Genomic DNA, 25,899 nt, shown 5'->3' on the forward strand with positions numbered 1-25,899 from the left:
TGTGCCTGAAAGCTCTGACCATAGCAGGTTCCAAACTCAGTTCACCAGGCAAAACCAGCCTTGCGTAAAAGCAAGCAAATGATGATGGCCTTAGTGCTGTGATTGAAGAGAGACTAGCACAGCTCCTTGGCTCCAGAATATGGGCTGCCATCGTCCTTTCCAAATATGCATTCTGAAAACATATAGACTGGGGAGTTTTTGTTAGTTTTTTTTTTTTTTAATACTCACAAGAGGCATGGAACTTTGAGTCATTCACCAATCTATATATCTATTTATCTTGGCTGCTTAGTCACAAGATGGAAGTCATTCTCTAGTAAGGATGAATCTTCATGGGCTATTCTTTCCTAATACCTCACTAATAATTTGGCCTTGAGCAAATAGGGGGCTACTCATTTAACTTTTTGAATAGGTAACACCTGTACATGGCTTAAAAAAAAATAACCAAAAGTATTCAACGAAGAGTCTAGTCTCCTTTATCCAGCTGGCATCAGTTCTCCAGCCCACATAATCACTCTACTCTATGTTTCTTACATGTTTTTCCAGAATTACCTTATGTGTGTAAGGGCAAATATGTCCATAGATTATTAATATTTCTTGTCTTTTTATACAAAATGTAGTTTATTACATACACCATATTGCATCTTGCTTTTTTCGTTTAACTATATATGGTAGAGAACTTTCCATATCAGTGTATAGAGAACATTCTCACATGTTTTTAATAGATGCAGAGAAGTCCATTGAATTTAGTCAACTCTCTACTGACAATTGAGATTGCTCCTCTTGTATTGTTGCTAACAGTGCTAAAATAAATAATTTGACACATAGATTGTTTTGCACACTTGCAGCTATATCTGATAAATTCTCAGATGCAGGATTACTGAGGCAAATGAGATATACAGATATGCTTGTATATGTATATGTGTGTGTATAATATATATGCATACATATATAAAATTTTGATAATTGTTGACAAGTTCTTCTCAGTAGAGTCTGTTTCAATTTATCTTTCCACAAGCAATGTATGACAATCTGGTTATTTTTCCCAGTTTGTCACTTTAAACTTGTTCGTAATTTTCTGCCATGTAGCAATTTTTTGCTTATTTTCGTGTTTTAATTTTTGAACAAATCAGTCTTTTATTTCATGGACTTTGTAACTTCAAAGTAATAAAAGAATTCCTCTTCTAGTATTTTTATGATTTAGTTTTAAATTTAAATCATTAATACATTAGGCTATTACCCTGTCATATAGTATAAAGTGTATATATCTAGTTTCATTTCTTTTTCCAAATGGATACACAGATGTCCAAACACCACTAACAAAATAGTCTGTTTTTCATAAATGTTTAGAGATGACATTTTATTATATACTAAATTTCATATACATTCTGTCTATTTCTAGGTTTTATAATTCTATTCTTCTGTTCAGTTTTTCTGTTCATGTGTCAATGTCATTCTGTTTTAATTGTTGAGGGTTTGTAATATGTTTTGATATCTGATGCTAACATTCACCCTCATTGCTCATCTTTGCCAGAGTTTTACTGACAAAGTTTAGGTATTCTTTTATATTAACTTTTGGATCATGTTTCCAGTTAAAAAATTGATCCTTTTGTTGTTTTTATTGAATTATGTTAAATTAACAAATTAGATTAGAAAGTACTAGCATATTTTTTACGTTAAAGCTTTTTATCCAAGATCATGTATTTTTCCATTTGTAAAAATATTCTATTACCTTATTTATTAATGTTTTTAAGGTTTATTTTATTCATTAAAACTTGTATTATAAATGTATTTTTAAGAATTTTATTATTATTGAAAATGGGATTTCTTCCCTTACAGCCTCCAGTAGGATGTTGTTTGTCTACCTTAATTTATTAGTTTCCATATATTAATTTGTGCCTTGCTACCTTACTAAATCATCTTATTTTTTGCAGTGAATGTTAGAGTTGATTCTCTTGGAAATTTCATGAGTTAATCATACTGTCTGCAAACAATGATAGTTTTAACTCCTCTTTTCCAATTTTAATACCTTTAATTTCGTTCTACTATCCAATTGCATTGTCTAGTTGTGTAGTAGCTCCATTCCAGTATTCAACAAAAGTAGTGATACTGGGCATACTGATTATGTACATGACTTATTGCTGCTGGTGTTGACCATGGTCACCTGGCTGAGGTAGTGTTTGTTAGATCTCTCCTCTAAGTTACTCTTTTTTCCCCCCTTTTCATATAATACTCTTTGGAAGGAAGTCTTTATGTGTGGACCACACTTAGGGAGTGGACCACACCCCTCTGAGAGTGAGGTATCTACATAAAATATTTGGAATTTTTCTGCATAGATTTGTCTCTTCTCCATAGTTATTTATGTACTTATTTATCCAATCATTTATTTATATCAGTATGACCCCATGAATATTTATTGTACTCACTGGTCACAATCTAATACTATTTTATTTATTTTGCTGCTCAAATTGTTCCAGGTTTAATCATTGGGAGCTCTTTCAATTGGCCTCTGTATCCCTCTGACAAACCTCAATCAGTGTGGGTTTTTTGTTTGTTTTTTGAGCATCTCCATACTTTCTGACACTATAGTATGCTCCTAGCCCATATCATATATTTTCTGCTGCATTCCAAGGAACACACATTTCTTTAAGGATTTGTGATTCCTTTTACTGGAGGACAGTTTTAGAAATCAAGAGCCGAGTGATAGGTGTGTTCTTTGCTACTAGTATCATTACATCTAGGCCCTCTCAGCTGACAGCAAGAAAATGTGTGTATACTAATATATATATTCACAGACCTATAAATAGTTCTACATGTAGCTATATTTATAAATATTAAGTTAAAAATTACTTCACACTGCTATCTACAATGCTAATCTGTTACCATATAGATCATTCTAGGCTGTTCCCCATGCTTATCTATAAACTCACACTCCAATACTAAGAAACCTGTCTCCCACCGTCCATCATCCATTTAATTTAATTGTTCAATTTTAGTATACATATATAGTAGGATCAGAATTGTTAATCAGTAACCCTGTAGGAAACAACTTTGTCCGACAGAGTATGGTGCTTATGTACAGTTTCTTTTGCCTTTACTTACTCAGGTCAGTATCTTTTCCCTCACCTCCTTCAGGGAAACCATTTCATACATTCATTGTTATACCGTAGATTGCTTTGTCACATTCTGCATTCCATCCTGTGATTCCATGACCCTCGAAATGATTTTTTAAATTTGCGTGCATTAAGGTTTATTCTTTGTGCTGTGAAGTTCTGTGAGTTTTTACAAATGTGTAGTGTCATGTAACCGTAATTACAATGTAATACAGAAGAGTTTCACTGACTTAAAAATATCCCCTAGTCACCTATTCAATTTCCTCTACCTTGCCCCAAACACTGGAAACTACTGAGCTTTTCACTGTCTCTTTTGTTTACTTTTTTCAGGATGTCATATAATTGGAATCATATGGTATGCAGACTTTTTAGACTGGCTTTTTTCATTTAGCAGTATACATTTAAATTTCATACATGTCTTTGAGTATCTTGATACCTCATTTATTTTTTTATCACTGAATAGTATTTCATTGTATGGATATACCTGGTTTATCCGTTCACCTATTGAAGGACACCTTGGTTGCTTCCAGTTTTTGTCAGTGATGAACAAAACTGCTGTAACGTGGCAAATTAGATGGGTAAATACCTGAAGGCACAATTGTTAGATCATATGGAAAGACTATGTTTAGCTTTGTAAGGACTGCCATGCGGTCTTCCAAAGTAGCTGTACCATTTTCCACTCCTACAAGGAATGAATGAAAATTTCCGTTGTTTCACACTACCAGCAACTGGTATTTCCAGTTTATTTTAAATTTTAGTTATTCTAATAGCTGTGTAGTGGTATTTCATTGTTGTTTAAATTCATGAGTTTTTAACAATAAATGATGGTGAATATCTTTCCATATGTACCATCCTTAGATCTTCTTTGGACAGATGTCTGTTAAGATCTTTTCCCCAAGTGTTAATTCAGCTTTTTGGTTTTTATTGTTGATCATGTTTTTATTTCAACCTATTCCCTTGCAGTATTTTTCCAATGATGATTATTTGCATCAGTTTCTTTAATAGCCTATTTTCTTAATTCCCAACACAAAATTAGTCAGATTCTTCCGGATAATAGTGTATCATGCTCAATTCTAGATCTAGTTAACTAAAACAAAACACAGAAAATTTAGGGAAAATTAGGATTTCTATTAAGAGAAAAATCTATCAGCAATGACGAAAGACACTGGGTAGAATAAGCTTAAAAATTATGAAAGAGTGCTCTCTATTTCTGTGAACCATTAGAGACCAAAACAGCCCTGACACTTTGAACTTATGTTACGAACAAGGACTTTGTGTTTCTCCCTTGAAGAGCACTTTATTTGGCTTCATATCTGTTGGTATCTCACTGAGAGTAATTAAGGGGAATATCACTGCTTCAATGAAGAGCTCTAAAATGAGTAGGCCTGCTGGCAAAGCACAGGTGAACATATTGAGTGCAATTCCAGACCATGAGAGCACATTGGAGTCACCTGCGAAGATTAAAATATTGATGCCTGAGTCCCAGCCTGGAGATCCTGATTCTTAACTGGCCACGGAATCAGGAATTTTAAAAGCTAGTAAGCAGCCAGCTTTGAGAATCACTGCCCTCGGACAGGCTTTCCAACTTGATAAACTTTCCTCATTTTACACATATAATTGATACTGATACTGGAGTCACTAGAGAAACGGGATCCCAAAAGAAAAGAAGCCCATGACAGAGAGGACATCCTTAGGAGTCTAGCCAGGTGTCATGTAAGAAAGTCAAAATCATATCAGCACAGTATCAGGAAGACTATGAACTACTTTGGCATACTAGCATTTTGTGAGTTAAACTACAAAATAATGCTGTTAGAGACTTCAGTTATTATTCTTTAACAGGTGATTGAAGTAGAGTAAAAATATTCAAGAACTGATGGTAACAAAACAAATCATCAAACTTTTAATCCAGGTACAAGGAGAAATATACCATTTTAATCAGAGAGATTTCTTTTGAATCAATTTTTCAACACTTATTATTTTTTGTGTGTTTTCCTAATGGTTTTTCTATATGTTTTAAAGAAACTGATTAATTTTGATGAAACAGTATAAATCAGTAAATGTTACCAAAGCATTAAGTTCAATTTGTGGTTCATCTCATTATCTTGAAGGGGGAAAAAGTACCATTTCTATTTTCGAATGTGTATATCTTCTGTAATTGGCTAGTGAATTTCAGTGAAAATTAATTCCCCTGAGGTGGTTAAATGTTACATGAGAAAAATTTTAATAAGCTGTCTCAAAATAAGATTGGCCCACTGTCTTTCATAATCCCATCTGCCCAGCACTTTCTTGTTCTCCTAGCCAGCTGATAGAACCATTGCTTTTATCTGCTTCCATTACAACCATGATTCCCAAATTTTCCATTACATAATTTAAATACAAATTCTACAATAGCCTTTTTTCTCTTAGTCCTTTCGCAAAATAAGCTTCTTGGACAGAAAGAAATAGTAATAAGGAAGTCATTAACTAGCATCTAGGTCAGGACTGAAGGAGAAAGAGAGAGAGAGAGAGAGAGAGAGAGAGAGAGAGACATTGAGAGAAAGGGAAAACCAGTGAGAGAGAGAGAAAGAGAAAACCAGTAAGGAAAGAGGTTTTCATTCATTTTAGGAAAGTTTTAACAAATCTTTTCCTCTTTACCTAGCAGAGTGTCTCTCCCTCTCTCTATTCTCCCTATTATTAGAGAAATTGAATACATTCACCTGTGTTCTGATTGCTTTACATTACTGAAATTATTTATACCAACTTATTTTATAGTTTCACTTTATTTCCATTCATTTTTCAAACTTTCCTGACATCTGTTGGTTCAATCTTTGTCGTCGTCGTTGTATTTTTTTCTCCTTACTTTTATTTTTCTGGTCTTTGATATTTTAATGCACAAATTTAAACTTCTACTTTTCTATCAATATCTGGCACATTAGTGCCTCTAGTACTCTGCCAAATGATACAAGAATCTTAGAACATTTTACTTACATGCTCTTTAACTCTAACCCACCATCTCTCATGCCAACATCACCTGGGATATTCATTCTAAACTGATATTATTTTTTCTAATCAATACATTTCTATTTAAAATATTTCCTGTTTTGCTTTATTTTGTGCTCTTGCTACTTACTATATTTCTTTCTTAACTCATGTCTTCCCCTGTTTGTTTTCCTGAAGAACAACTTCTAGTTCTTTTAACAGCTTCTAATTCTTTTAGACACTGTCATGTGAAATAATGTTTTGAAGCCTGTATTAGTTTCCTATTGCTGCTAGAACAAATTACCATAAACTTAGTGGCTTAAAATAACAGAAATTTATTCTGTCACAGTGCTGGGAGGCAGAAGTCTAAAATGGGTCTGCAGGGCTGCATTCTTTCCGGAGGCTCCGGGGAGAATCCCATTTCCTTACCTTTCCAGTTTACAGAGGCCACCTACATCGTTTGCCTCATGGCTCTCTCCCCCCATCTTCAAAGCCAGCAGTGTAGCCTCTTCAAATATCTTTGTCTCTGTGTCTTCATATAACTTTCTTTTGACCTTCTTGTGTTCCTCTTAAGGGACCTGTGATTACATTCAGCACCTACCTGATCCTACATTTAGCACAATGATCTCCTCATCTTGAGCTTCTTAATTTAATCACATCTGCCCAAGGCTTTTTTGCCATATAAGGTAACATTCATGGATTCTGGGGATTAGGATGTGTGTATATTGGGAGCCATTATTCAGCCTACCACAGTTCTTTTGCCCAAATGAGCACATCTCTTTGTAATCTCTTGTGTAAATGAGAGATTGGCTGAATGTACAGCACAAATTCAAGTTTTTCTTTCAAAATCTTGTATTTTATTTTAATATCTACTTTTAGGCTGTTAGTGTGAAAGGTGGAGTCATCCTGGTGAGGAACTGATTTTACTGTTAACAATGATTATCTTTGGTGCATCAAGTCTTCAGATTCCATTAATGGAGGGCTGTGGTTACCTGAACTTTTTCAGTGTCAGTGCCTCACCCTCAGCTTTCCATTGTCCCTGCTCACTTCTAGAAAAGTTATCAGTCTGTAGTTTATTCACTTTTTCTTACTGTTAAGGTGGTATTGCTTTAGCCTTTCCTAAGCAACAGCAGAAGGCTCCATGGACCTTTCATTAAGATAATCCACTCAAATTTTAGAATGCTATGTCCATAACAGCTCCATTTCATTCTACAATGAGTCACAGCCTTAGTTATCTATTGAATTTAATCTAAGTTGAAATCAAACAAATTCCACTTGGAGGACTTAACTAGTTTTATTGCATAGTTGTCCTTGATGCCCTATCATTAGATTGCTTCATTTATATTACTTCCTAGTAAGAGCAAAGCAAATAATTCTCCCTGGATTAAAATTAAAATTAAGCAAATAATTCTCCCTACCTTCTCAGACATAAAATTATACTTTCTCATGTAAAATTGTATACCTAATTCAGGATAGAGACAGAGGTATAGATATCCAGCTATCAGTTTTACTTTTTTTTTTTAAAACTAATTTGTTTTTCACTTGTTTCATAATTTCTGTAATGTGGGTCAGTGTTCTGCATCCTGGATAAAGTTATGTTGAACAAAAATAGTATCTTGAAATACTATAACAGACTCCTTATATAGTAAGGTACACTTAATTTTAGACTGTGATACAATAAACTAATCTTATAATTACTTTTATTACAACAAAAATTAACAAATGGCAAGGGTAAAGAGTGCAATTATAGATGATGAGGTGTCATTGAATGCTTATGGTCGGATCTGCTAGCATAATGCAGTCTGCACTAACACTGAAAAATCCTTTTGAAAAGCATTCCCATTACATTATTACAAGTAAATTAACTTAGACACTTAAGCCTGAGATTTTATGTGTGATCTGTGACCTTGATGTGTGACCTTGAGTAAGTCACTAAACCTGTCTGGACCACTCGTTTCCCATCTTTTAAGATCCCTTGTGGTGCTATGACTTGGGGTAAAGTTAGCCAATAAAATAAAAGATTATTTACTGCTTTTTTGTGCTTCTTTTACTCTTTTCTGTAAACTGATGACTAAACTCAAGCCAGGATCCCTTAAAGCCTCCTCAGAATTGCATAATTTTATATACTTCCCATTACATGGGTCTGTTTTTTCTCATGTTAGTTTTCTCTATGGAGTGTGGATTTTGGATACCCAACAGAAGTATTTACACTGCAGGCCTGCTTGAGAGTGGAAAAACATTGTAGGATTCCCTTCCTACTCTACCTTCCCCCTCCCCAAAGTTCTTAGAGGTACAATAGGAAGAAGCAATTTTATTGCACTTAGTTTATCCAACCAAGTGAATGGACAGTTAGGTTGGAGAGCTCTGCTTATGGTCCTGAGGTCCCCTTGGGCTTTGTTGTGAATAAATAATGGCATTGTTTATAGATTTCAAAAGATCCAAGGAACACAAAACTGCACTGCTTTCAAATTATTTCAAGAATGAGTTCTGGGTGAATGGACTTTCAGGGTGAATAATGGGTCAGTCAGGGAAGCAGGAGTAAGACATGCTGAATCTTTGGTTTGGAGCTTGGAAGCACTGAGAGGCACGGAACTGGTCCAAACTGGAATGACTTGAGCATAACCTTGAAAGGTCTGAGACGGGATCAGTAAGAAAGAGTCCGTGAGGACAAGATCATCTAGACTTAGAACACAGAGAGGGGTGAGAAGTAGTCACTCAGAAGTTGCTTTTTAAGGCTTCTGAAAATTCTGCATGTATTCACATTTTATAAAGTTCTGAGTTTCTATCTGCTCATGGTTTTATGGTATGAAAATTATTCTGTTAGATCTATTTATATAGTATGTCAACACTTTGTCTGTTATATACTTTCTGAATATAATCCCAATTTTATTTTTTGCCTTTGAGAGTTATGGTATTTTTTACTAACAAAATTATAATTGTATGTGTTAGTATTTGTAAGTATTTTCCGTTTTGGTCTGTGACTTTGCTGCTATGTTTAGAAAATCCTTCCCACTTCTCTAAAATCGTATAAATCTTTTATCATCTCCTACCACATTTTTTTTTATACATTTAAATGTTCAAACTGCTTTGTAGGCATTTGGTGTATGATGTTAGATGATGAAGATGAACAAATTGTCCCAATTACGTTTATTAAAGAAATAGTTCTGATCTTTTCCCCATGAATTTGAAAGGTCATCTATATTATATACCAAATTCTTATATATCTTTGTGGTCCCTTATGTGTCGTGCTGCATCATTGCTTGCTTTATAATCATTTTGTTCCCCTGTATGGAAAGTTCCCTGCAAAGGTAAATTTTTATTACCTATTATTTTTAATCAAATTTTGTTGGTGCTTCCCACAAGCATATTACTTATTTCAGATAATCCTTAGAGTATTTTGATGTGTATATTTTAAAATCTATTCATGTGTAAAATACTCAGTTAAAACCACTTATATTATTAGTTCTGACTTGAGATAGCAACGTTTAAAAGAAAAATCAAATGAAAACAAGCTTAACCATATTCAGTTTTCTTTGCTAATCTGAAAGCCCTTATTAATGAGTTTATTATTTTACTTATATGGTTTACTTCCAGCAAAAGTATGCACAAATGGCCCTAAACGTTTCTCTCCAAATTAAACAATTTACCCCTTTCTGATAACCAAAATGTGTAATAGTGCGGAACTGGTAGACGATTTATTGCAGCTGCTTTTGCAAAGCAATTATGTCACCAATGTACTTATTTACAAGCAATTACATACCACTGATAGCTTCATCCTGTTGTGTTCTTCTGACATTTCTGGTAGAATGAGGAGGCAGCTATTTTACCTGACACAGTTTGAGAGGTACAAAGAATATCTCTACGCAAAAAACACCTCCCTGTCTGATGCCTTCTCTTTTTATGTGTGTTATATTCCCTTCCTCTAGCAGAGCCCATCGATTTCTAATTACTTAGTATGAAGGAATGTACCATACAGCCATACCAATGAATGTATCATACCACTTTTCTCCCGAGAAAATAGGAAGGGATAAGGAGACAGTGGAAGTAGGCAGGAGGAACAGAACTCTAAATTCATCTACTTCATCATTTTGCCTGGCGGTAAAACAGGTTCAAGTTCTGCTTAAATTCCACAATCACCTCTATCAACTTTGCACAAAACTTTCATTAGAGTTTGCATTTTTATCCCTTACTATTCTAAAATCAGGTATTTTCCTTTTCAGCTTTTGATGGGAATGTAAAATTTTCAAGTTTCCCTGGAGAAAGTGTCATGAGTGAACTATAAACTAGAAACTAGGAGTTCTCTTATCTTTGGATATGAAATAATTGTTATTCTTTTCCTTTTCAGTTTCTTCTTTGTGGCATATGTGGAATATTGTGCGCCAAAAAAAAATCTGGACTTGTCGTAAGTTTTTGCCTTGTTTGTATTGTGCATTGAAGTGTTTGAAATGTAAGAATTCAAAAAGGGAAATGATGACTAGCCAACTTTCATATCCTGAATGTTACTCATTTAGGATAAAAAGAAGACCGACACATAAATCCTGGCTTTTTTCTTTTCAAAGAAAACCATCAAGATTATTATAGACTATGACAAAAGAAAGGAGAAGCTTTGATATACTCTTTAAATACATGAATCTGCAACCCTTAATGACCGCTGTGATGGCAGTCTCCACTTTTCGTTTATAGATTCCCAGACACTCACAAGAATCCTTCATTGAGCTGAAAAAGACAGAGCTTGAGTTCATGGGAAATTTAACTGTTTAGATATGGAGCTGGGCCTAAAGATTACTAGCCTTGACTGTGAAGTTAATTTTGCAAAGCAGCAAAACAGCTGTGTTGTTATAGTTGTAGTTAATTCCCAAAGGGTTTTAATTTATTTTATGACTGTGAATGCAAATGTAAGCGTTCTCAGAAGTTTATGGTACTGCTGTGGGTTTTGGGGGTTGTGGAATACACTCCCAGTTCACTCTGATATTGGCTGGAGGAGGATTTCTGTGTGCTGCAGTGTGGATTCCCTACTGTCTTTCATGACATTTTTTGAGAGTTAGAAAGTAGGAAAAAGCATGTTTATTTTTTTGAGGACAATAGGAAATATCACAGACCTTTATAAGTTGGCAAAATATATTGTACATGGACCCTAGAAAGTGGTCTTTGAGACTGAAAAAAGGAGAAGGGGACCAGGATACCAGGGAAGGGGAAGTATTGCAGTCATTTGTTCAACTCCTTTTTCTAATCACAGTTTTCTTTGTGAGAATACCTACTGCGACAAAAAGGGTGAAGCCCCCATTGCTTTAGATATGTGAGATATAATTTTTAAAAATTACATTAAGGGAAACCTTTGGATAAAAATTTTTTTGGAGGCTTGTAATTTGCATTTGTGATTCTCCCATCACTCTTTACTATGGTTTGCTTGCTTTCTACGCTTTTCCTCTAGCAAAACTCTTCATGGCTATATAGTAACAATTTCTTGGAACATGGATGAAAGAAAAGGAAAGGAATAAAGGAGAGAAGGAACAAAAGAAGGAAAGAAGGAAAGAAAGGGGGAGGGAGGGAGGGGAAGTAATGAAAAGGGAGGGAGAGGAGAGGGAGAAAGGAGGAAGGGGGAGGGGAGGGCCAGGGAGGGGAGACATCTAAGTCAGTCTGGGCTGCTGTAACAAGGTACCATAGACTGGGTGGCTTACAAACCACAGAAATTTATTTCTCACAGTTCTGGAGCCTGGAAGTCCCAGATCAGGGTGCCAGCATAGTTGGATTCTAATAAGACTCTCTTCTGGGTTGCAAATTTCTGGCTGTGTTCTCACGTGGCAAAAGAGGGAAGCAGGCTCTCTAGAATCTCTTATAAAAACAGGGACCCTGTTCATGAGGGCTCCACTCTCATGACCTAATTATCTCCCAAAGGTTCTGCCTCCAAATACTATAATATTGGGGATTAGGCTTCAAATATGAATTTTGGAGGGACACAAACATTCAGTTCATAGAAGAAGGGAAGGGAAGGGATTTTTTTAAAGGCCACTAGCATCTTTTCTGTTTTCCTAATGCTCTTATAAGTTATAAAAAAAAAATTATAAGATCTAAGCTTTTTAGAAACTACCATCCACTTTATCCTCCTGTACCATCTGAGGTTCCCATAGATGACATTAACTGTCTAAGATTCTCTACCCTTTAATCAAATTGTGTGAAAATTTCTCCACTCCAAATAACTCTAAAGTCTAGAATCTCTAGTCTGGTAAGATTTAACAATAGTATATGGTTATAAACTTGGTACAGATTTTAACGTTTTAATTCCTGAGTGAGAATGTTCTGTCTGCACATGTTAATGAAGTGTCATACCTTTAAGGAATTAATGGCAATAACATCAGGAGAGATAGTGTTTTCCTGTAATAGTCTATTAAATTTGTTATTTATTTTATTAATTAACAGTAATTCATTATTTGAAGGCTAGAATGTAATATCCTTCCATATTTTCTGGGAATGAGTAAACACCAAAATATATTTCCAAGGAACAGCATGTCATTTGAATATACTTTAGAAGGAAGTATAACTGATTGATTCTATTTGACATTGGGAGCTACAATTTCCCACTTGGGGTGATTCGTTGATTTGGTAATTGACATTCAATGCTATATTTCATCAACCATTAGAAGATTATACTCATCCATCACTGGGTTTTCAGTTTTGGTGATAAGTACAGAAAGACAGACACAATCAGGAATGCTGAATTAAGTCAGAGAAAGAAAACAAACTACCTGTAGTTCATTCTGCCCATTGTTCTATTTCATACATCCATGGCCTTACCCTTTGCTGGGAACTACATGCACTTAGCCTAGATGAACTGTTGTCAAGGAGGCCTTGTCTGAAATCCCTGGTTGGGCTACATTCCCCTGCTCCATACTCCAAGGGCTACCTTTCATCCTTCTTTCTTAATATTTGCCATATTATGTTGGAACGTTGGATCTTCTCTCACACAAGGCTGCAGTGTTCTCAAGGGGAATAACTATGAGCTGTTCTTTTTTTTTGTAATGACAACTGCTGCCTCACTCATGGCCTAACAGATGCTATGTGCTCATTAAGTGTTTGCTAAAGTCAACTAACTGTCAACAGAAAATAATACCTAATAAAGTAAAATTAAATGCTAACCTAAGTTATATAGCTGTTTGCCCTGTGGACTTATGCCAAAGGAGATCAGTCAAGTCCAGCAATGCTTTCTGAGGAAGTTAGGACTAGATTTGTGTCGGTCTTCCCTCTAGGGAACCAAGAAAGAAGCAAAATAATTTCCAGGAAATGAAAATATCATTGAAATGGGAATGAACAAGCTATACTGAGGGACAAGGGAGGTGATTAGAGTAGAGACAGTGTTCCAGAGAAAAATGGAAATCGGGTTGGATAATTAAATTAGTATCACACTATAAAGTATCATCAAAGCTCATGGGAGAATTTAGACTAGACACAAATACAGAATAAAATTATTAAAGCTATTGGAATATTAAATTTATTAAACATTTACTGCACAAAAGGCATTGTGTTGTGCTTGGTTCTGCCAGAGATCCTATGATATTTAGGTTGAATAAAAACCCCTAGCTCAAAAAAAAAAAAACAAAAACCAAAAACCCTAGCTCTATTAACAGAGACCCAGATCAAGCGAAGAGTAGGATCAAAAGGAAAGCTACATCCTGCGTTTCTCCATAGCGGTCAACCAAACAGTGGTTTTGGACTATCTATTGTGTGGTGTCACAGAGTAACAAAAGATTTGTAACATAAAGCACCAGTTCATAGAGGGTCCCTAAACTATCTCTTGGGAAAATAGATACTAAAACGATAAAATTCTTATAAATGAAAACAAAAAGGAGTTAACTAAATTCCCTAAGCTCACACAGCTAGATAAGTACGGGGAGGTTTGAAGCTCATTGGAACTAATGACATTTCAGGGAGAAGACATTTAAATATTGGGGGGCGGGGGTGGGAATTAACAGAGAAACCGTAATTTGAGTCAAAAAATCTGGATTCAATTCTTAAATTTGAGTGTTAACTGCTCATCATTCATTTTCCAAATGTATATCACCTCTCAGAGGATAGCTTGGTGGGTTAATTGAAATGCATAGTAGCACGCAATAGATATTAAATATTATTTAAATCTGAATCTACCTAGAAGATAAATTTTGCTTACTTCAGAGTTTTCATAAGATGTATCCCTGGCCTTTATATAGTCAACTATTAATTCCTGAAACACTGTGGTCTACTCCCTCTCCACTGAGTCAGAGTGCAGGGAATCTTGGTGAAAAGAGAGCCCCTGTCCTCTAAGAAGCACCAAAAGCACCTTCTCTTTATTGTAACTCAGCCATCCTTGACGTGCAGCAGGTCGGTGCAGTGTGTTCCAGTCAGCTTTAACTCCCCCTCTCTTTTTCGTATCAGATGATCCTCTTTTCTGCCTGCTGCATCTGTGGACTCATTGGGGGCATCTTGAATTTTCAGTTCCTTCGGGCAGTGACAAAGAAGACCTCTTCCCTCTATCCCCTGCATCTCGCGTCCATGTCTCTTGCGTGCATTGGGATCGGGGGCTGCACCCTCTCTTCGTGGCTCACTTGTCGACTAGCCAGCTATGAACAGAGGAGGATGTTCTCAGAGAGGGAGCATTCTCTGCATCACTCTCATGAAATGGCTGAGAAAGTGAGTTTTGTACCTCTGCCTCTCATTGCTATCACATGAAGACTGCAGTCAAATCTAGGTGAATCAACTTGCAGCTTTAGATGAGAATTTGAGGAATTGGATTTTATAAAAATTTGGCCCTATTGGACTAAGAATAGGAATTTTAAATTATTTTTTCCCTGTAATTCTGGGCACACCTATTTTTGACATAATTTTCTCTATCTGTATAAAAACACAGCTCCTAAAATAGAACTAATAAAATATTGAATGTCTTATAAATATGGATTTTTAACGTAGTGTCCTGAGGAAAAACATAAACTAAAAACACTCTCAACTCAATAATATCAGTTTTAGAAATCCGATGGCTTCTCCTTTCTAACTCACCCCTTGTGCTTGTAAGTAGATGCATTTGATTATGTAAATTAGATTTTCACGCATAAAGGGGCCTTTTAATAAGGCAACAAAAAGCCCTGCCTATCAGTGCAGATATTACAATACACATAAAGCTTCATTTAATTCTCATCTAAGCTTCATGCATATTTGGGTAGCTTTGCCTGTATTTTAAATAATGTTCCTTGCATAATTGTTTCATGATACCCATTCAAACAAGAAGTTACATTTATTGCATCAAAGGACAAATGATATAGTGAGCTGTCTGTGTTTCTTCTACATTTTGCCCATGTTTCTTAATTCAGCTCCTGCTACTGGATCTATTAAGGAAAAGATAAAACATTTGTAAAATAAACTCACTAACATAATGGCCACATCACATTTTACTTGATACCATGGAAATAAAATTGCATAACAACAGAAGAAAGAGTAGCACGAGTTACAATTGCATACTTCTTTATAATGTGATTTTAAGAAAAAATATTCTGTAGTTTATGTGTTTCCCTTTCATATACAATTTATACACTCAAATAAGGAGAGTAGACGCTCTTAAATTGTTCCCAGAAAGCAATTTTAAACAGATCTACATGTATCCTTCAAAAAAGAATTAATAGTCCAAATAGCAGGACTGGTAATTTAAAGAAATGGATTGTTAAAAATAGGTTATCATTATATATTTGGATAATGGCTCTTTTGTGCTCTATTTTTATATTAGTGTGATTTAGGTTTCTGTGTCTATGCTTGTGCAATATTTATTGTATGATTGTTATATTTATATTAGAGATTGAGGGCTATTGAAATAACCGACTTGCCCAGCTGCCCGGTGGTGCCCCCGACACCAGAGTTACCTACAAGGTACGCTGATTTCTAGGGAGTTACCATGTTGTAATGTCACTGCAGGAAGCACTGCCTCTTCTAGGAAGCCATGATGTCAGCAGATCAGTCTGGACTGATGCTGTGATATTGTTCCTCAAAGTATTGCTTTTGTGAGAACTACTTTGAGGACCTGATATAAACCAACATGGCAAAGTCTTGCAGCTTGAAAGTTGGTTGAGTATATATTCAGCCTGCCTGTGAGCATCCAAACACATGTCTGCTTGGATGATTTGTGACTCCTTTATTCTCTGCTACATCATGATTCTGACTCGATATCATCATTCACAGACCAGAGTTTTGTTTTTAATAATACATGTGTCGATAAAGGCAAACTTTGTATTGCTCTCATGCTAAAGCTGCATGAGTAGATAACTTAAGTTTGACACTAATACAGTAAAAATTCTGTATAAAAGCTTTTTTCTTATAAACCTATCTGATATGATACATTTCAAATTTATTTCCCATATTTTATACTTCTGAAAATAAATAGTCACCATTCTTGCTTTGGTTAAAAAATATAATAAGAAATACAGGGAGTCACACAGATATTATGGCCCAATTGCAGAAAGTATATCCACTTGCAAACAGTCACAATTGGTCCTGCCCAAATTTAAAGTATAATCTTTTGCTAAATTGGACATGCCTATCTGCAAATAAACTGAAGATACTTGACCACTTAAAAACTAATTTTCACTGTTTTTTTCCTACCAGTGATTTTTCTGTGTCCATATTAGGGTGACTTTAGTTAAGAAAATTCTTTGTTTTGGTAAGGTTTTTAAAAACTGGATTTTTTTCTTAATCCCACAATAAAAGTTTATACCTTAATTTTTTATGATTATTTTTAAGCTACTTTTTGAATGCAGAGTTATTTTAAGAGAAGTAAAGGCATCTATGAATCTTCTATAAATTCCTTAGAAAATTGTTTTTGTCCTACTAGAAGGAATAGAAATAGATGGATGAGTAAATTTTATTAAAGATCATTTTGGAGAGATCATTTCTATTTTTCTTGCCACCAGTAGTGAGTTTTTAAATGAACCTCAAATCAGGTATCTTATCAATAAACTTACCCTCAGCCCAATAACCCCAATGTATTATCGGACCTAATTTCACAGTATATATCTAGCAGAGACAGCCTCTCTGTTATAGTGAACCATTGCCAGACCGTAGAGGCTGGCTATTGGTGCCCAAAGAACTTCTCCACTTTTTGACAGAGCTTTTACCCTAAACTGGTATGAGATTTTAGGCCTTAGGTAATTCCTCAGCACCTTATTAGGGTAGGTATAGTGGATACCCACATGCAACACTACCCTTATGGCCTGGAAGGGGCAAGGCACTTTGCATGGAGAGATGGGTCTTGATGTGAGAAGAGGAAGAGTCTTCTTTGCATATTGTCTTCTTCCTCAGCATTTTCTTGACGGTAGCTCTACCCCGTGTTCTAAAAGACACCAAAGTTTTCAAAAGCAAAGTTCCAAAATCAGACCAATTCCTACCTTCCAGTCTCTCACTGATTCTCCTAAGCAACTTTCAAAACCACCAAATCCAAGAAGTAAGCATCTGTATTTTACTCCATCTCCTATATTGAGTTTTCAAAGAGAAGATACTAAAAATGAGGCATGTGATATCTTTTCATTTCTGAAATAAAGATTTGGAAGAATTTCTAAAGTTTACAGAAGCAAACACATTACTTTTTACTTTTAATTCACCCAAACAGAAAGTATAGATATACCTGATAGGCTTAAGATCATTGAGAAAATAATTTATTTCAATTGGAGTCCTCTTTACAGCTCTTTTGCAAATAGGCTTGTTCAAGTGGGGAAAGATGTTTTCATCTATTTTTAGATAGTTTTGCCTAAATATTATTTATAATATGGTGCACTAACCATTATAAATGTGAATGGGCCTCACACATCCTCATTACCTTTTATTGTGTAGGGAAGAGTTTAACGTTTAACAAAACATATGAATTCAAAGCATCTGAATTTTTCTTAAATTAACATATTTTCTAAAATTGCAAGTGAAACTTTTTATGTAAGTTCATTCTTGATATCGAAATTTCTGTTGCCTTCCCATGTAGTTTTCCTTATTAACTACTTAGTAATTGATCTCTTAAAAAACATGTTAAGAGCTTTTTTTCTAATTTTTATTTTTTAAATTTATTTTGTGTGTGGTTTTTTTTTTTAACATCTTTATTGGAGTATAATTGCTTTACAATGGTGTGTTAGTTTCAGCTTTTACAGTTTGCTTTTTACTGTATGAGTGAAGTGTTGTGAAAAGCAATCTGTCCTACTGTGAATTATTAGTGATCTTCAGTTACAGATAGGCAATCCCCTGGTGGACATTTTTCAGTTCTTCACGAAAAGCCCACACATTTTTCTATAGAGCAAAGGTAACCCCTAGAATCTGTTGGCATTTTGTTGACATGCTCAACAGAGGAAGCTATACATTGAAAAAACTTAAGTATTTAACCATCTTCTTTCTAGGTGAGGTCTTTCCAAAACAGAGTTGAGGGCCGAGAGGGGAGACTAAGGGGGCTGGGGAGAGATTGAACTGTTGCTGTGGGTAGAAGACTTTGGTCTAACAGACTGTCACTTCAGTGTTTCATGGGTTCCAAGATGCCATGAAATTTCATTTCCTCAAATTCAGCAACAGCACTAATCCTTGTCCTTCCCCAAAAGTCAGCAAGTTTTTCAATGGCTTGAAATTTCTGTTTTGTAAACCCATTAATCAAATTAATGCCTTACTCTGAAAGTGAATTTTAATTAATTCATGTTATTTTCCTAACAGGAAATGACAGACAACATGAGCAATGGAGGACCACAGCTGATATTTAATGGAAGAGTATAATCAATATTTTAAAGAAGTGAACATTTTTTAAGATTTTCACGAGGCAAAGAAATACCAAAGGACTAGGAGATAAGTTAAAACAGTTCTTGCCTTTGCTGTTATCTCTCCTGAGTACTTACTAAAATTATTCTTCCTCAATTTGCCTCACTTTACTTCTTCAGCTTTTTTTTACTGGTGAAAAACTTTCCAGAAATGTTCTAGTACAGTAATTTCAACCAACTTTCCAGATTGTTCTAAAAAAGACTTTTCAGGAAGAAAAAAAAAAGGAATAGATAAAATAGAAAGATTCATATTCTACACAAACACTATTTGACTAGCATGAGTGTTAGATTTGTAATGACATATTTCATATAAGTAATTTAAAAGTGCAACTATCAAGAAATAATAATTTATTGATGTCTTTGTTCTGAAAGACGATGGCTTCAAAGAATGCCACAATTTAAAACCTCAGCAATGCCTTGTTATAAAATCATTGTAATTATTTTCAATTTGTGAATGAACTATATTTCATAATTTATTTGTAAATTACAAAAAAAAAACCCAAAAAAACCAAAAACACCCTAAAACATAAAAAAGAGGTTTTTTTAGAGAGACAGTATTAATCTGTATGATATTTTTGCATTTTTCCACAGAGTGAAAAGTTATAAATGAATATGTTTTGATTATACTGTGTAAATTGATGGGCATGTTCATGAATGAGCCTAAGAATAAAATAAAGTATGTGTGTGTGTGTATGTGTGTGTATATATACTGTAAATATAGAAAATATATATAGGACATATTTATAGCATTCATGAATGTAAATAAGTAGTAGAAAGGAAATTGTGGTGTTGTGGGGATATTGTCAAGATTCTATTCCCACAGAAATGGGAGAGCAATTGTTCAAGGCTTTTCTATGCCCACAAAGTCACATTTAATTTCTACTAAATTTTTTCAGTTTTATTTCTTTATTACGTCTGCTGTATGTAAATATCATTGTGGCTGATATTATGGAGTTAAAGTGATCTGAATAGTGGAGTATCAAGATAGATTGCTTAATTATTTGGCCATTTTACTATTATTATGATATTTATGTAAGAACAATTATTAATATTGATTTATAAGCATAACACTTTAATTCAAATACTTTCACATTTATAAATATAGACAGAATGACTTGCAATTATTCATGTTATTTATATTTCAAACACTTTACAGCTCAATTAAATTATATAAAAGGACAGATGATGTACGCCCAAAAGATGCAGGTACAATTAGCTTTGTTAGAATTTAATTCAGGTTTTTTGGTTTTGTTTTACAATTCACATGGAAAAATACAGACCATTTTTTAAGAATGCCTATATCCAAAGAGCCTGAAAGAGTTCTCTGTAGAAGGAAATTAAAAGATAGGCTTATATTTACACAGCTAAATTCAACCCTCTCTTCCATAACGGAATGTTAAAATAGTAATCTATGACACTACATGTAGGCGAGAAAATGGCTTGGTCTTTGAAAATATTTGTGAGAATATAACTTGTGGCAACAGATAAAGAAAGTATATATTTTAAAATATATAACTCATTGTATTGTACACTTTTATTATTCCGCAAAGCTAATCAGTTTTCAGGTCATTTTTTATAAGTTACTTACTGAACGATAGGTAAATTAGCACCTTTAATATCCAGTATGACAACATGTTATAATTTAGAAGCAAAATGTAGGTTTTAGTTGGGCTAACAAAATAAAAATAATGCCAGTTAATGGAAATCTGAAGGTCTTCTAGTTTTATAACAACTTGATCATCACCTACCCTATTTAAATCAGCTTATAAAAAATCTGGTTGTATATGTTCAAAAGAAATGACGGGACTGTGGTTGTCTGGTGTAGTTTTTTAAGTCTCTCAACTCGTATGAATAACTTCACTAGCCAGCAGATTTACGGAAGTGGCCCACAAATGCAGCCTCAAATAATAAATCAACTTCACTTCTGTTTATTTGATGCCATAAATAGGCATGATCTTTGTCACTGAAAATCTATACTATATAATGCAGGTATTTTGTGTGTATATGGTTCTCCTGATTTTATGCAAGGATGTAGTTTTGTACTGAAAGAATAACCACTGACTCTAATTTTAGGTGGCACTTCTTTGTAGACATGTTTGTACAATACAGAGTTATAATACATCAGTAAGATGTTTTAATTTCTTTTGAAATGATATATAAAATCACCCATTAAAGGACAAAAGTAGGCATATCACTGCTTAGACATAGAGTTAAGAAGAGATGCCATCATCACAGTTATTCCAGTAGTCTACAGTGTATTTAACCAAGTATAGATGTATCTTTAATGTAATTATTTTAACTCAGTAGTTTCAGGACTCAGTTATTTAGAGTGATTTATTTGGGATATGTAGTGATTCTTTTTGAGATAAGTAGGGGAAGTTAGGAAGACATTGTTCAAGTACTTAAAAATTTAATTTTCATAAAACATTGAACTATGAACTAGAATAGTTTAAGTGACCACATTACAGTTTTAGCATGAGCCCACACTTGGGAAAAAGTAATGTGATACTAAATTAGAAAAAAATATGTGAAACTAATGTGGTGGTGTGCTGTAGAGACTAGCTACAGGAAGGTGCAGTAATTATAAGCATAAAACAATAAAAGTGGACTCTGCCTGAAAAATTTTCAACATATGTGTGTGTGTCTCTACACATACATATATATAATATGAACTGCTTAGAAGTGGGACATAGTATGATGACTCTGATATGTCTATATAATAAATGGTGTGTTTTGAAACTACATATGGTGTGAGCTTTCTTTCCATCACGATACAAAAAATAATTTCCCCAATAACTTGATGAATAGATGTGCAGTTCTGAGTTTGGCAGGGGACAGGATGCTGTGAATGAGGAGAGGACATGGGATTAAGAAAGGGCATTTAATCTTTCCTGTTTGAGCAAATGGGAAAGATTAAAGTACGCTCTGATGTAGACAGGAAGTGGTTGAAGATACAGGATAAAATGAGCATGATAAAAGAAGGTGAGATCCCTAAAGAGGCAGGAGGAAATAGGTTAGAGATCATAGGAGACAGAATTAACTAGAGATAGGAGATCTCACAAATGAAATCTTTACTTGAAGTATTTAGAGAACTCTGCTGACCTATTTGGATTTGTCAGATTGGTTGCTACTGGCATTTAGGGTGGACAGTAATGCATTGTGCAGACTGTACTATGCATTTCAGGCCATTAAGCATCTCTGGCCCCCACCCACTAAATGCCAGGAGGACATTTCAGTTGTGACAATAAAAAACTGTCCAACAAATTTGCACCTATATCTTTGGTAGGGAAGTTTTGCCCCCGAATTTAGAACCACTGAGGAAAACCCTTGAACATGATCCAGAGCAACCAATGTTAGGGCTACCCACAAGTGTAAATGTGAATTGCTCAGGGTCATAAGTTCACTGTCTAAGGTCTAACTATATTATCTGATACAGTCGTCACAATCCTATCCACATGTGATTATTTAAATTTAAACATAAATTAATTAAAACAAAATCAAATATTCAGTTTCTCAGTTGAGCTAGTCATGGTCCAAGTGCTGAACAGCCACATGTGGACAACAGGTATAGAATATTTTTCATCATCTCAGAAAGTCCTGTTGGACAATGCTAGTCAAAAGCACATCGAAGAGAATGGTTCCTCACCCTCAGTACTTATAAAACTTCTTCCACAGTCAGCCAATTATCATTAGAACAGAATGTGTGAAAAGAGTTGGTAAACACTCCATGGAATTTGAAGTTGATGAACCAGTTAAATCCAAGGACTGAACGAAACTAGCAAAAATACAGTGTAGGTCAGACACGTAGTAAAGTTAAGTTGCATTAGAGATTTCATGTTTAAAAACAAAATCTGTTCATGCAAAGATTCCACTAAATTATTAAATATTTTATGTTTGACAGATAAAGTGAGATGTATAACTCCTATTTTCGAAGAAATTTATTCATCTTATCACCATGTGTCAATGGAAAATTCTGCATTTCTTGGGCTTGAGAAGGTGAGAACAGTATGCTGCCCTCTACTCTTCATTGACTTAGCTTGAAAGTGGCATGTTTAGAACCACATTTTCAAAAATTATTTAGCAAATACATTTCAGAAACTTAGAGAGAGCATCTTAAGTACCATTTGGTTAGAACACCGTTTCCAAATAAAGTTTCAGAACTTGGCATCACTTCACTCTTTTCTCCCTTAAATCATTTTTCTGGAAACATATGTAATATTTCTTACTCAAAGTATATGACAGCCAAGAAGTGCAATTATTCCGAGTCCATAAATCACACGTCATCAGTTACTCACAGCAGAGGAAACCAATTCAGAAATTGCTGGAATGTGGATGCCTAGTAAAGTTATACAAAAGGATTTTTTTAAAGCTCTTTTTGTCAGGAAAATTATCTACTGAATACAAAATCTTTTACTAGGAATGTAATTCCCAAGAAATACATTGTGAAAAGTCAAATTCTAGATCTAAAAAAATTTATTTCACTATTTTAACAGTTCAGTATTATCTACATCAATTAACGATAGGCAGATCTAGGAGCATCTTCACTTTCCTTCACATTAGCTAAAGACTACTGATTTCAAAGCTTTTCCTGCCTTAACATCCAAAGGCTGTGCTTCTTTAGCCACACAAGGCATTGCAAGCCTTACCCCCAAAGCCAAAATGTACTGTTACTGAAAATTGCTAGAGAGACTCTAGGAGCTTCACAGAAAAACCTAAAATCATGTCAAATTTGCATTGTTTTTTATTGACTAGTGATCGTTCCTTGTTATTAATCAGGATATTGGTCTCCACCTACTCACTAAGGCAGGGGACCTCAAACGTCATTCCACAATCTCTGGGGCTGAGGCTAGAAGAAATCCCTTGGGCGCTCCAAGCTTACTGCCCAGGCAAGAAAGCCACAGCCCTTTGTGGGTGGCTATACAAGCCAACACTGTCCTTCACTCTGTCCCTTACTGTGAATCAGCAAGAAAAGAGGTAACATTCAACCTTATTCACATAAACGGACTTAAAGGGCCCTATGCTGCTAGATGTCCACTGCCCCATTACTATCCCCAGAGTCTTTCAAGATTTGGACATATCTGTCTTTTCTGTCTTCTAAGTGTATTAATACTTTTACATCAATATCTGAGCAGAATACAATAAAGGCTCTGTGTCCTTTATAATTAAACAAATTGCAGGAAAGAATACCAAGTTTTCAAGTCATGATAGAGAGGCAATATCAGCCTATTGCCATCTGTCAGCAAAACCTATGGTGGTGTAGCAGGTAAAAGACAACCATTTATTAAGTGCTATTATAATGTACATTGTCTATAAATGTGACTATTCCTCTGTCACATTAATAGCATTTATTTTATGTGGAATAAAGAAAAGGTGGCAAGACATCAGTATTTCACCCGAAAGGTGAGGTCATTTCTGGCTGTAACCGTGACTCTTAAAGTCATTCAACCAAATCATGCAACTTATATACACTTAGGTCTAAAACGCAAACCACAACTCCACTGCGTATGAAGCACTCCCCTTGACTTGTTCTGCCTCTTCTGATTTCAGATCCAAAATCTGCTCTGTGGTGCTACCTTGATTTTGGTTTCTGGCCCCTGAACTTGAACCTGAGACTTTATCTCTCTGGTTGTCAATCTTTGACTGCCACAGCCATGTGCTTCACTCTAAGCAAACAGGACTTCAGCAGCATTAGTTGCCTGGCAAACAGGCGTGTGCTCAAATTGAAAACAGGAATTCAAAGGAAGGATCTCAGGTGACTAAAGGGAAAGCTTGAGCTCTCCATACCTTGAATGTAAAAAGGCTGAAAAATCTAGGTGGTCATTGGAGACAGCCAGGGAGCTGTAAGTCAGAAACCAAGGCAAGATCATTTTTCCTTTTATTCTTTCTTTTTTTAAATCGGGGTATAATTGCTTTACAATGTTGTGTTAGTTTCTACTGTACAGCAGAGTGAATCAGCTACAGTTATACGTATATCCCCTCCCTCTTGGACCTCCCTCCCACCACACCCCCATCCCATCCATCGAGGTCACCACAGAGCACCAAGCTGAGCTCCCTGCGCTATACAGCAGGTTCCCACCAGCTATCTGTTTTACACATGGCGGTGCACATATGTCAGTCCCAATCTCCCAATTCATCCTATCCCCTGTCCACCTCCACCCCCGTGTCCACATGTCCGTTCTCTGCATCTGTGTCTCTATTCCTGCCCTGCAAATAGGTTCACCTGTACTATTCTTCTAGAGTCCACATATATGCGTTAATATAGAATATTTATTTTTCTCTTTCTGACCTCACTCTGTATGACAGATTCTAGGTCCATCCACGTCTCTACAAATGACCCAATTTCATTCTTTTTATGGCTGAGTAATATTCCACTGTACATATGTACTACATCTTGTCTATCCATTCATCTGTCGATGGACATTTAGGTTGCTTCCATGTCCTGGCTATTGTAAATAGTGCTTCAATGAACATTGGGGTCCATGTGTCTTTGGGCTTCATAAGGGGATTGGACCAGTAAGCTATAAAGAAAACTAATTTTATAATGAACAAAATTCTGCTTTTATATGTTAGATCTGTTCATTTCTTGTAGTATCTGTCTTTTTCTTCTTTTAAATCTCTAGTTTAGCCTACTCACCTGCACCAAAAAACATCAGATGAAGAGGTTTTATTCAAGCAGAGATAACACTGTCAGTAAGTATCATTCTAAAGCCGGTACGGTGCATGACAGCAGGAATCACACTAAGAAATGTCATGGGAAAGTGAGACACAAGGGAATAGAGTTGCTTTCATTTAGTTATTGGTCCTCCTCACCCAGAAATACCCATTTCAGTGTGAATTTTGGAGTTCCAGAGTTTTATTTGGCCAATGTGCCTTTTATGTAGTGTCTTCCCTTGTAAATTCTGCACACTGTTGCATTCTTTCACAAGTGAGAAAGTCCATTTTGCCACTGGATAAAGATAAATTCATTATTGCAATCATTTCCGAAGCATAAAAGTATTAAGAGCATCTTGTAGCCATAAGAGGAAGTGGAGAATATGATC

At 35.1% G+C, this 25,899-nt stretch overlaps 1 protein-coding gene across 2 annotated transcripts in view; it reads left to right on the forward strand.

Moving 5' to 3' along the window:
- TMEM196 (transmembrane protein 196) overlaps window positions 1-18,818 on the forward strand; it is a 51,922-nt gene extending 33,104 nt beyond the window's left edge. For both annotated transcript variants that reach the window (XM_065884264.1, XM_065884265.1), the window contains exons 2-4: window positions 10,414-10,470; window positions 14,475-14,729; window positions 18,759-18,818. In XM_065884264.1, coding sequence (XP_065740336.1) covers window positions 10,414-10,470; window positions 14,475-14,729; window positions 18,759-18,818 — 372 coding nt within the window. The remainder of the gene's footprint in view (window positions 1-10,413; window positions 10,471-14,474; window positions 14,730-18,758) is intronic.
- The last annotated feature ends 7,081 nt before the right edge of the window (window positions 18,819-25,899 follow it).

This window comes from Phocoena phocoena, chromosome 9, assembly GCF_963924675.1.
Source record: "Phocoena phocoena chromosome 9, mPhoPho1.1, whole genome shotgun sequence".
Taxonomy (NCBI): Eukaryota; Metazoa; Chordata; class Mammalia; order Artiodactyla; family Phocoenidae; genus Phocoena; species Phocoena phocoena.